Source organism: Capsicum annuum, chromosome 11, assembly GCF_002878395.1.
Source record: "Capsicum annuum cultivar UCD-10X-F1 chromosome 11, UCD10Xv1.1, whole genome shotgun sequence".
Taxonomy (NCBI): domain Eukaryota; kingdom Viridiplantae; phylum Streptophyta; class Magnoliopsida; order Solanales; family Solanaceae; genus Capsicum; species Capsicum annuum.
Genome location: NC_061121.1, coordinates 1,717,850 through 1,730,120, shown reverse-complemented (window position 1 = coordinate 1,730,120; position 12,271 = coordinate 1,717,850). Strand labels below are relative to the sequence as shown.

The following is a 12,271-nucleotide window of genomic DNA, read 5'->3' as shown; positions in this document are numbered from 1 at the left end:
AATAATGTAGCTCATGCATCTTAATAAGATTTTTCGAGACTTTATTTCTCACATGGTATTAGAGCCCGTAAAAAATAAATGATGGTATTTTTGCTCGGGGGAGTCTAGTAGCCTATATGTCGATTGAGTCAGTCACTTAATGGTCTGAATAGTTTCTTCGAGCCCGGTTAGGCGTTTGGCATGACGCATAACGAAGCTTATTACTATGTGTTTATCATCATTTTGCTCCAAATTTGTGTATTTATTTGGTGGTTTATACTAATGATGTCGTTATCACTAGCAATGATCAAGATGGTATCACTATTTTAAAGCAACATCTCTATTAGCATTTTTAGACTAAAAACCTCGACAGACTGGAATATTTTCTAAGTATTCAGATCGCTCAGTCCAAATCAAGTATTGATATTTAATAATAAAAATATACTTTAGACATTCTTGAGGAGACAAATGATGGATGTATACGCATTACACTCTTATATATCTGAATACTTGTTACGATAAGTGGGGCCACTCAGTGATCTTGAAGTATATACCAACATGGGTTGTGGTGCAGTGGATGAGGCTGTTCCACCCTTAATCAGAGGTTGAGGGTTTGACCCTAGATATGGAGAAAACTTTGTCGGGAGTGTTACCACCTTAATAGGCCCTGCAACGCGCGATCCAGATTAGTCGGGGCTCCAATGCGAGCACCAAACACCAGTTGGGAAACCAAAAATAAGATCTTGAAGTATATAGGCAATTGGTTGATAAAAGTTCATAAAAAGGTCCAAAATTACATGTAATTATCTCATAAATAACCTAATTTAATAAATATTTTTACAAAATCATTATATTGAATTTGAACGAGTCAATTTTTTTTTTTATAATTTCCCTTTTTTTCTTCCTTATTTCTCTCTTCACCACATTATATTAATGGACATCCACTAAATACTCTATGCCAAAAAACTAATTTTTCAACAAAAATTTATCATTTTTTTCACCTATATATAAACCTCCTTTTCCCTATCATTCTCATATTTTATTTTTATTCCCTCTTTTTAACTTTCTCAAATAAATTAGGAAAGCATAGAGGGAATTAAAATCCATAATGGCTATTAAATTTTTAATTGCTATTGTTACTATCTTTGTTGCTAGCAAATTTGCATGGGCAAATCATGAGGACATGCATCCCCACCCCCACCCCCACCCTCACCCCCACCCCCACCCCCACCCCCACGACCACCCCCACCCCCACCCCACCCCCAACCCCAACCCTGAGGGTCCATTTTATGAATTTTCTGGAAGAAAATTCAAGATTGAACCAGGACATGAAAAATGTTATCAAGATTGTTATAGAGGTATATTTGGTGGTGAAGGCAGCCCATTATATGCTGAACAAGATTGTTATAACACATGTCATAACCATGGTAAATATGTGGTACCAAGTTTATAGAGGCACATTTTATTTTTTTAATTAACCAACAAGAATTCTTTGATATGTATATTCATGTTGGTGATCATTTGTAATTTTAACATGGTTATGAAATATATGTATATATATATATATATATCACTTGGCATGGATGTTGTCATAAATTTAATTTGTGTTACACTTTTATGTGGATACATTCTTTTTTGTAAATCATCTAGTAGTACCAACTGAACTATGACCAAATTTGTTACGATATACTCCAACTTTACGGGGTTCTATTAGCCCTAGAACTAAATTTTAGCGTATTTTTGTCATCCTTTTTAGCTGACGTGACGCCTTTTGTCAACCTTTTTAGCTGACGTGACACCTTTGACGTGGGCTCCATAATTTGTGAATAATTTAACAAGATAGGTAGAATAAAGATAGTATCGAGTGTTGCTAGTTAATTCGGCTACGCTTGTGAATAAATGAACAACACAAGGAAACTTTGTCAATTCGACAAGACTTGTGAACAATTTAATAAAGATAGGTGGTTGAATGAAAATGGTACAACTGTTGTATTCCTCCCAAGGGTAGGTTAATTCTTACACGTTACTTATCCATACGCCATTGAAAACATCGTTTCCGTATTTTCCGTCCGACTTGCATGTGTTAAGCATGCCGCCAACGTTCATCCTGATCCAAGATCGAACTCTCCATGAGATTCATAGTTGCATTACTTATAGCTTCCTTGTTCGTAAACAAAGTGAATTTGGAATTATCTTTCATTCCAAGACATAACTTGTATCCATGCACTTCATGTTCGCTCCCAGAAATATAGCCACCCCTGCTCCCAGAAATAGGACACCAAATGCGTGGTAAGTACTCTTTCATTCTTAATCAAAGGTTTTGAGTTTATTGTTTTAGGTACGGAGTCACCTTTGTTAGGGAACACTTTACTCTCTAATGTGAGACTTTTTAGTGCAAATCTAGATTTAATAGCAGATAGTTCGAGCTCCAAAAATGATTAGGGAGCACTTTACTCTCCAATGTGAGATTCTTCGGTGCAAATCTAGATGTAATAGCGGATAGTTCGAGCTCCAAAATGAGTACTAAACACCAGGTGAGAAACACAAAAAATTATTGTACACTAACTTTAAATTCTTTGGAGAAATAACATAAATCCCGACAATATGGAGCTTAATTACATAAAATTTTGACATTTTGCATAATTACTGAAATCTTAATTTTGAGTCTGTCGAGATACATAATTAGCTCTCGATGTATTTTTTGCGATTTTGAGTCCGTTGAGATATATAATACATCCAACGAAGATATATTTTTTTCCTTGATAAAGATACATAATTAGTTCCCAATATATTTATTTTCGATTTTGAGTCTATCAAGATATATCCTTAGTGTATACAACTTTGATTCTTGGAAAAACAACATAAACATACGCCTTAACTTATCATATTTACACAAACTTCCACCCTTACAAAGTAATTATAAAAATTTCAACTAATTATATATCTTCGTTGGATGTATCGAGGAGCTAATTATGTCTCTCGACAGACCCAAAATCGAAAATAAATGTAGTTGGAGCTCATTATGTATCTCGATAGACCCAAAATTATTTTTTCAATAATTATATAGAATATCGAGATTCTTATAATTAAGCTTCAAACTCTCGGAATTTATGTGGTTTGTCTTAATTCTTTACTATAGTCTAAATTATTTGAAAAATTGATCCTCCTGGTACAAAGTTGCCTTTGTTAGGAAGCACTTTAAACCCCCCAAACCTACATTGGGACTTTTCAATGTAAATTTAGATTAACAGCGAACACTTCAAGCTCCAAAGTAAGTACCGGACACCAGGTGAGAAACACAAAAAAATATTGTACACTAACTTTAAATTCTTTGGAAAAAAACAACATAAATTCCGACAGTTTCGAGCTTGATTACAAAAATTCTCGATATTTTGCATAGTTACTGATTTCCGATTTTGATTCTATCGAGATACATAATTAGCTCCCAATACATCCAGTGAATATACATTTTTTCTTTTATAAAGATAAATAATTAGCTCCCGATATTTTTTTTTCGATTTTGGATCTATCAAGATACATAATTAGCTCCCACTACATTTAATGAAGATACAAAATTAGTTAAAGTTTTTGTAATTACTTAGTAAAGGTAAAAATTTGTGTAAATATGATAAGTTAAAGATGTATATTTATATAATATTTTTCAAATACTTTACCATAGCCTAAAGTAAGGAAAAATAACATAAACATACACCTTAACTTACTATATTTATAAAATTCTCCATCCTCACAAAGTAATTACAAAAATTCCAACTAATTATGTATCTTCGTTGGATGTATCGGTAGCTAATTATGCATCTCGACAGACCCAAAATTAAAAAAAATATATCGAAAGCTAGTTATGTAACTTTATAAAGGAAAAAAATATATCATCATTGAACGTATTGTGTATCTTGACAGACCCAAATTGGAAAAAATATATCGAGTGCTAATTATATATCTTTAGAAAGGAAAAAATGTATCTTTCCTGAATGTATCATGAGCTAATTATGTATTACGTAAGATTCAAAATTAAAATTTTTAGTAATTATATAAAAGAAATAACTATTATAGGGCCTTTACTAATGGACTCATATTGGGCTTAATATATCCATTTATATTGTTCCACCAAATTAGTTCTCTTCTTTAATTTCTTTATTCTCATCATCAATGGCGGCTTCTTCCTTACAATTCACTACAACAACTACTTGCGATCCACTTTTTCATTCACAAAAATTACCCAAACACGCCGCTAAATGGGGTACAATCCGCTGCTCCGCTACCACACAAAGCAAAAGCTACAACATCACTCTTCTTCCTGGTGATGGTATTGGTCCTGAAGTCATTTCTGTTGCCAAAAATGCCCTTCAACTTGTTGCGTCCCTCGAAGGTATAAAGCATTTTGTTAGTTTGGTTTTGTTAAATTGTCGTTTAGCTAATAGTTATTATCTCTAGAAAGTCAACCCTTCCGTGTTCTTGATTACAATATTTTTCAAGGAAAAGTGATTTTTTTGATATATATATATATATATATATATATATATGCATTTCATTAGATTGATTTCGTTCAATGGCCGTTTAACTAGTAGTTCTTATCTCAGAAAGTCAAACTTTCGTGTTCTTGAATACAACTTTCGTTCTATTTTTTCAATAGAAAGTGATTTTTTGATATAAATATGCATTTTATTGGATTGATTTCGTTCAATGGTTGTTCAACTAGTAGTTATTATCCCAGTCTTGGTGGACAGAGTTACCTAATATCTGTTATTGGTGGGAGGTGGGAGGTGGGAGGTATCCTGTAGAATTAGTCGAGGTGTGCATAAGCTAGCCTGGATACTACAGTTATTAAAAAATATATATGTGTTTTATTGGGTTGAATAGTTATTATCTCAGAAAGTCAACTCTCGTTCTTGATTTTAACTTTTTTTAATAAAGAAAGTGGCTTTTTGGCTAAGTTGCTCGGACTCTCCAAAATGTTGCCGCACCCTTGTCGGATCCTTCAAAAATACACTTTTTTTGGAGGATCCGACACACACCCATAGACATTTTTGAAGAGTTCGAGCAACTTAGCTTTTTGAGATAATAACTATTAATTGGCTGACCAATTGACGAAATCAACCCAAGTTATTATATCAAAAAGTCAACTCTCGTTCTTGATTCCAATATTATTCGACAAAGAAATTGACTTTTTGAGATAAGAAGTATTAGTTAGCTGACCAATTGACGATTTCATTAGATGGTCGTTCAACTAATATTTATTATATCAGAAAGTCAACTTTCATTCTTGATTTTAATTTTTTTTTTTTTTTTTTGATAAAGAAAGTTACTTTTTGAGATGGTAACTATTGGTCGAGTGACCATATGAGAAATCAAATCCACTTTATCGGGTTGATTTGTCAAATGGCAGTTCGACTAATAGTTATTATATCGGAAAATCAACTTTTGTTCTTGATTCCAATTTTTTTCGACAAAGAAAGTGACTTTTTGAGGTAATAACTATTGGTCGAGTTACCCTATGAGAAATCAACTCCGTTTTATTCGATTGATTTGTCAAATGGTCGTTCAAGTAGTAGTTATTATCTCAGAAAGTCAATCATGACTTAATTCTATTTTTTTTCAATAAAGAAAGTGACTTTTGAGATAATAAATATTGGTCGAGTTACCATATGGTAAATCAGAGTTTAATTTATATATATATGAAAAAGTTAGTTACTTTGACTTTAATGTGATTTTGAATGTATGCATTTTTTGGGTTGATTGCGGTAACTGGTCGTTCAACTAATAGTTGTTATCTCAAAAAGTTAACCTTGTTGTTGATTCTTATATAATTTGTTCAGCAAAGGAAGGGAATGATTATATGAGAATAAATATTTGTTGAGTGGTCATCTTAGAAAATAATTCGATTTTATCTTGAAATGAGTTTAACTTTTCTGATGGAGTTAGGATTAGTATAAGTCGATGTAAGCAATGTTTGCTCAATCAGGAGTATGGGTGGCAAATGGGCGGGTTGAGTTGAATTTGGCTGGGTATGATTTTATGGACTAATCTTGGCACCTTTTATCAGGAGTTATGGTAAATCTCTTGACAACGAAAGGGACTTTTTAATATAATAACTATTACTTGAGTGACCATCCAGAAAATCATCTCCATTTGTGAGAGGAGTTATGGTAAATCTCTTGATATTCATGCTATTATAGGTTATAATTTACTGACTGTCAGTGTATTTAAGTTGAATCATTTTGGAAAATGTTAGAAATGGATGTCCAAAACTGTTTTTCGGACGAGGGAGTAAATTGTATGTGGTTATTTTCACTCTTGATTTGAATTTGTTGTGGCACTATTTTTCTTTTTGGATCCTTGGCACTATGTTATGTTGTCGTAGTACTGTTATTCTTTTGGAGTTAAAATAGCCTTTTGTTTTTCGGTAGGATTTTAAAAATTTTCTTTTAACGAATATAAAAGTTGTAACTTGATGTCCATGTTCACACTATTTAGCTCTGGTGGCAGAGCCGAGAACTTTAACAAGGGAATTCAAAAGATTTGAACTTGTTGTGACCTAACAGGATTAATATTTACAAACTTAAAGCAAAAGTATGTCCAAGGGTTAACGATGCAACTCTTGGAAATGTAACAGGATTTGAAGTAGCATTCGAAGAGATGCCTATGGGAGGGGCTGCGTTGGATGCTGTAGGGGTGCCATTGCCCGATGAGACTCTTAAGTCTGCAAAGCAATCTGATGCTACTCTTCTTGGGGCAATTGGAGGGTAACTACATGATGGGACCCTCTTGTGAACATTTATTATATTATTTCGTATGGTTGTTTTCGATTGAATCTCATGTTTCTTGTTTCTTGTGCTGTATTTTTCTTGATTCTAAATCTAAAGATATAAATGGGACAATAATGCAAAACATTTGAAGCCCGAGACCGGATTGCTGCAACTTCGAAAAGGCTTGCAGGTCTTTGCTAACTTGAGACCAGCCACTGTGTTACCACAGGTAATTTTTATTTTCAGTTGCTTAAGACTCTACGTATCACAAAAAAGAGACCGTCGTATCAATTTGAGAGTATTCTGCAACTGCTAATAGTGTAAATGTTCTTAACTTACAAGTTTTGTCATAATGAAAACTGCAACTGATAATGTCAAAGCTAGCGTAAAAAGGGTAAATGTCTAATTTAATTCTGCATTTAGAATTCTTTTGACACACCTATTTGGATTTAAAGACGTAAAGTGTTTGCATGAACTATTGGGCTATGTTGCTCGGACTCTTTAAAAATATCGATGGGTGTGTTGGATACTCTAAAAGTAGTGCATTTTTGGAGAATCCGACAAGGGTACGACAACCCTTTTAAAGAGCCCGAGCAACATAGCTAATGAGACATATGGACACATGTAATCAGGAAATGAGTAGAAAGGTTCTCATGGAGAGCCATGTACATCTACCTACTCTTTTTGACACGAGCAACCTCCTGAAACCCTACCTCCTACACTTTTATTCTGCTGCACAAAATTGACGGCTGATACTCCTTGAGCATGCTAACATGACTGGCAAATTAAAACTACTGCTAGTACCACCACTTTATGTATTCCTCCTACCTCTTTGCCAACACCATACCGTTAACATTAATGATTCACTCAGGTGTTTAGAGTCTTACCTCAAGGTGAGTGCTTGCGAGTTTTGACATTTCGTTAAAATGGTTGTGAGTGAGGTACAACAAACCTGAGAGTTATGCGCTTTGACAGCCATCTGACTTCCGCAGTTTTATAAATTTAGTTTCTCTTCTGCAGAGTCATCATTCACTATCATTTATTACAAACAGGAAACATATACTTCATGAACTTGTCTTTCAAATCCTGTACGCATAAATTACATGGCGAGTTTCTGCGATTCCCACATTCTCATATTCCTCACTTATTGCAGTTAGTAGATGCTTCAACTTTGAAGAAGGAAGTTGCTGAAGGTGTTGACCTAATGGTTGTTAGGGAACTTACTGGAGGTTAGTTTGGAATTCTTATGTTCATTGATATTCAAATCAACTTCCGTTATCATTAAGTTGTTTTTTACTTTTCTTTCTCAAGATGGTCTCTCTCTATGATTGCAACTTGCTGTTTTTTCCTCATGTTAATTAGGTATTTATTTTGGCAAACCAAGAGGTTTCAGCACTGATGAAAATGGTGAGGAAATAGGTTTCAACACTGAAGTGTATGCAACATATGAGGTAATTTGCCTAAAAAATGCTTCCTGCTGTGCTTCTAAATATGACAAATTTTCTAGTATTTTATCCAGTATTCTCCAGTAAAAGGATCCCCCCTCCCTTTTATTTTTGCATGATAGCTTCAAGTGAATGTTCACTTGTGACCTAGTTGGAGAATTTGATGAAGTTTCCGGTTTCTTTCTAGTTTTGATTGGAAAAGTAGTTCGGTTGTGTCATTTTTTTTTTCTTGGATTGAAGCTTATGTGTTGGTTGATTTTGATTTTGTTCCATTTGAGAATTTGGTATTGTTTTCTTTTATATATTGATTAGTACAATTAACTGCTAGTTGTAATACGTGGAACAGTTTCTGAAATTTATCTGGAACTATTGTCAAGCGTCATTTTGTATGCAAATATTTCAAGTTATTAACTTTGCTTATATAACTTAACTCTTTCATTGTCATTCGATTACTGTTGAAGTTCACATGGAAACTACATCCAGTAATGTCTTACTGTTTCAAAAGTAGGATAGATTGAGCTCAAGCTTTTCTACCTGAAATTTGTTCCCAACTTTTACATCAATTTTTGGCTTAAATTCTTTTCAGATCGACAGAATTGCTCGTATTGCATTTGAAACTGCGAGGAAGCGTCGAGGGAAACTCTGTAGTGTGGATAAAGCGAATGTTTTGGAGGTAACACATAATCTTTCTCTCCCCATTCCTCAGCCCTTCTTTTCACTTCCTCTATTTCTGCCTTCTACTTTTTTTTCCAACACTGTTTCTGTTATAAAGCAAGTAAATCTATTAATAATTGCACCAACATGGTGCTGTAATAGCTGTCACGTATATGATTTATCTTTAATCTTCTGGGAAAATAATCTAGTTAACTACCTAGCCATCTATACAGAAAGGTACCTATTCTCTATACCAGGAGTAGACTAGAATCAGAAAGAAGCTCGTTATTCTCCAAGAATATCTTTCAACTGGTTCATTTATTTCTCTGCAAATCATCCAAACAAAAGCCAAAGTGAAGTCGTTCTCATGCTACTCTTCTCCAATTATGAATCTTCACCAATCTCAGACTAGCCAAGGTGTCATAAGGGAAAAACAAAAATCCTTAAGTCGTAACTCGTATGCAACTGTAAAATCAAGTGATCAACAAAATCTAATCTACTTTAAGCAAGTTTCTTGTTTATTCCTTCTGCAGTTGATGCTTTAAAAGAATTGTACTATAGACTAAAGTTTGCATTGTTTACTCTAATTTGCCGGTTCCCGCTACTTAAAATTGCAACTGGGAGACCATAAAGAGAGCATTGAGATCGAGTTCATTAAGAGTAACTTTTTATTCTATAGTGTTGGAGTTCATGATTTTGAGATATTGGCAGGCTTCCATGCTCTGGAGGAAGAGAGTTACAGCATTAGCCTCGGAGTATCCTGATGTAGAGCTGTCTCACATGTATGTTGACAACGCAGCCATGCAACTTGTTCGCAATCCAAAACAGGTACATTCTTGCTTCTCAATTTTGGTCTTACCACATCGATGACACACTATTCCATGGAGTTGATCCTCGAAATAATCGTAATGCAGTTTGATACAATTGTGACAAACAACATATTTGGTGATATCCTGTCCGATGAAGCATCAATGATTACAGGAAGTATCGGGATGCTTCCATCTGCCAGTCTTGGTGCATCGGTATTTCCGGATAATCTCATTTCCTTGGAAAAAATATTGATTCCTTTTTCTTCTCACTACAATTCTTTAATATCCTCTTACTTTTGGGCATATATTTCCTCTAGGGACCTGGATTGTTTGAACCTATACATGGTTCTGCTCCCGATATTGCTGGGCAGGTTGGCTTTTGTATTTCTTTCTTTCTCCTTTTCTCTTTGCCCTTCTCCTGCTGCTTAACTACTAGCAAACCTCTCCCCACCCCCACCCCCACCCCCGAAAATTTGTGTAAGTTCATGCTTAAACGCTAACTTGAAACGTGCAGGATAAAGCAAACCCTTTGGCAACAATGCTCAGTGCTGCTATGCTTCTGAAGTATGGCCTAGGTGAGGAGAAGGCTGCTCGGAGAATTGAAGCAGCTGTTTTAGACACCTTAAATCGAGGATTCCGTACTGGTGACATTCACTCAGCAGGACATGTGAGTTTTTATCTTTCTTTGATAGCTCTATTACTAAATTGCCAACAACATTTTTTCGTCTAAACCTCTATGCATAGGCCGGACCAATTTTAACGCTGAAACCATTTGGTAACTAATGCTTTCATATCAAACTTACGACATGAGTTAGCACTTAAATGAAACTGTGAGGATTCATATGGTCGACTCTTAACTTGTTTGGGACCGAAGCCTCGTAGTTGTTGTAGTTATCGTTGCTAACTTGCTAAATGAGCTTAAACGCGTGTCTTCAGAAATTGGTCGGCTGCAAGGAAATGGGCGAAGAAGTGCTCAAATCTATCGACAGCAAAACTCCTGCTGCTGTTTAAATTTATGAAGAGGCTTCCTTTGAGTGACCTTAGCAAATGATCATTTTGGCAGATACATAATTTTGCAATTTATGTCATCTTCTGAAGGATTCAAAATCGATGAGTGTTGTATCGTAGCCTAAACGTCTCTATTATTTTTCTCTGAATGTTATCAAGAAATTATCCTGTTGTAACATGATCAGCCGGAGATGCTTGCATTAGGATAGGCTGCCTACATTACATTCTCTTGAGGTTCTTTGTTCATCGAGCTGTCCTTTTATCCTGTTGTAACATGGAAGGAAATGAAAATAAGATTTAAAGAGGTTCTTTGTTCATCGAGCTGTCCTTTTATCCTGTTGTAACATGGAAGGAAATGAAAATAAGATTTTTCTTTAATCCTGTTGTAACATCTGGAAACGGCCTCTGCCAGAAATGCAAGGTAAGGCTCGCGTACAATACACCCTTGAGGTGGGGCCCTTTCCCGGACCCTGCGCATAGTGGGAGCGTTGTAACATCTGGTTTCGAGTATGGAAAGTGGAATCGCCTTTGATAACGCGTTTTATACCACATGAAATTTCTTGACGCGAATTTGAATTTGTCTGAGGTCAAAGCGGGTGCCGAACACCGGATAATGAGTACAAAGAAGACCCTATCACCCTTACCCTATCCATTTGCTTCAAGTCATTTTCATTCCTTGCTCTTTACATCTCAGCCAAATGTATTGGTTCAGTATCTTTGACATTTAAACAAAGAATAAGCATAGAACAAGACACCCCCCTCCCCCTCCTCCAAAAAAGAAAAGAAAAAGGCAATTGTTGAGATGGATAAGGTCCTTCTATCTTTAATCACGATTTCAGGTTCGAGTTTTGAGTACGTGAAAATCATGTTACGATGAGCAATACTTTTTCTTTTAATGTGTCTTACGTGATAGGCGGCAACAACAACAACATAACAACAACATATTCCCACAAAGTGGGGTCTTGGGAGGGTAAAGTGTACGCAGTTTATACCACTACCTCAGATGAAGCGGAGAGACTGTTTCCGATAAACCTTCGGCTCATGACGGATAACAGTATAACAACAAAAATATAAAAGCACACAATAAAATGGGATAGCACACTGCTTAAAGAAAACAAGACACCATAAGGTAATACTATAAACTATCTATTCAAAATCATATAAATCACCGAAGCACCACGAACAACACAACCGAACTCCTACCACTAACCCTCTACCCTAATCCGATTCCTCCACACCTTCGTACCAAGGATCATGTCCTCCGTAAACTGTAACTGCTCCATAAATGCCTAATCACCCCTCTCTAATAAGGAGTGGGGTGGGGTGGGGGGTGCGGGGTAGGGGGTTGTAAAAGGCTAAGAGAGAATTTTTGGCCGTAGTGATAGTTGAGAAGACAATGGAGAATTGATTCCTTACATAGTTCAGAAAGAAGATTATATATATAGCAAACTTTCTTAATCACAACTATATAATCAAATCTTTTAATTTTTTTTTTGTCTTTTGTTTTTGATAGTGATAGATATAATTAAATAGGATATAATAAAAGCTAGTTGAATGAATTAATGAAAAAAAATAACTATGTACCAATATGGAATTGTAGTGCAGTGGATGA

At 35.1% G+C, this 12,271-nt stretch overlaps 1 protein-coding gene across 1 annotated transcript; it reads left to right on the top strand.

Moving 5' to 3' along the window:
• Positions 1 to 4,146: 4,146 nt before the first annotated feature.
• On the top strand, positions 4,147 to 10,662 carry LOC107856744 (3-isopropylmalate dehydrogenase 2, chloroplastic-like). The gene is given in 11 exon segments (NM_001324737.1): positions 4,147 to 4,366; positions 6,611 to 6,740; positions 6,861 to 6,972; positions 7,897 to 7,972; positions 8,106 to 8,194; positions 8,775 to 8,861; positions 9,554 to 9,670; positions 9,757 to 9,864; positions 9,969 to 10,022; positions 10,166 to 10,318; positions 10,588 to 10,662. Coding segments are annotated over 11 exon segments (1,221 nt in total).
• Positions 10,663 to 12,271: the final 1,609 nt, after the last annotated feature.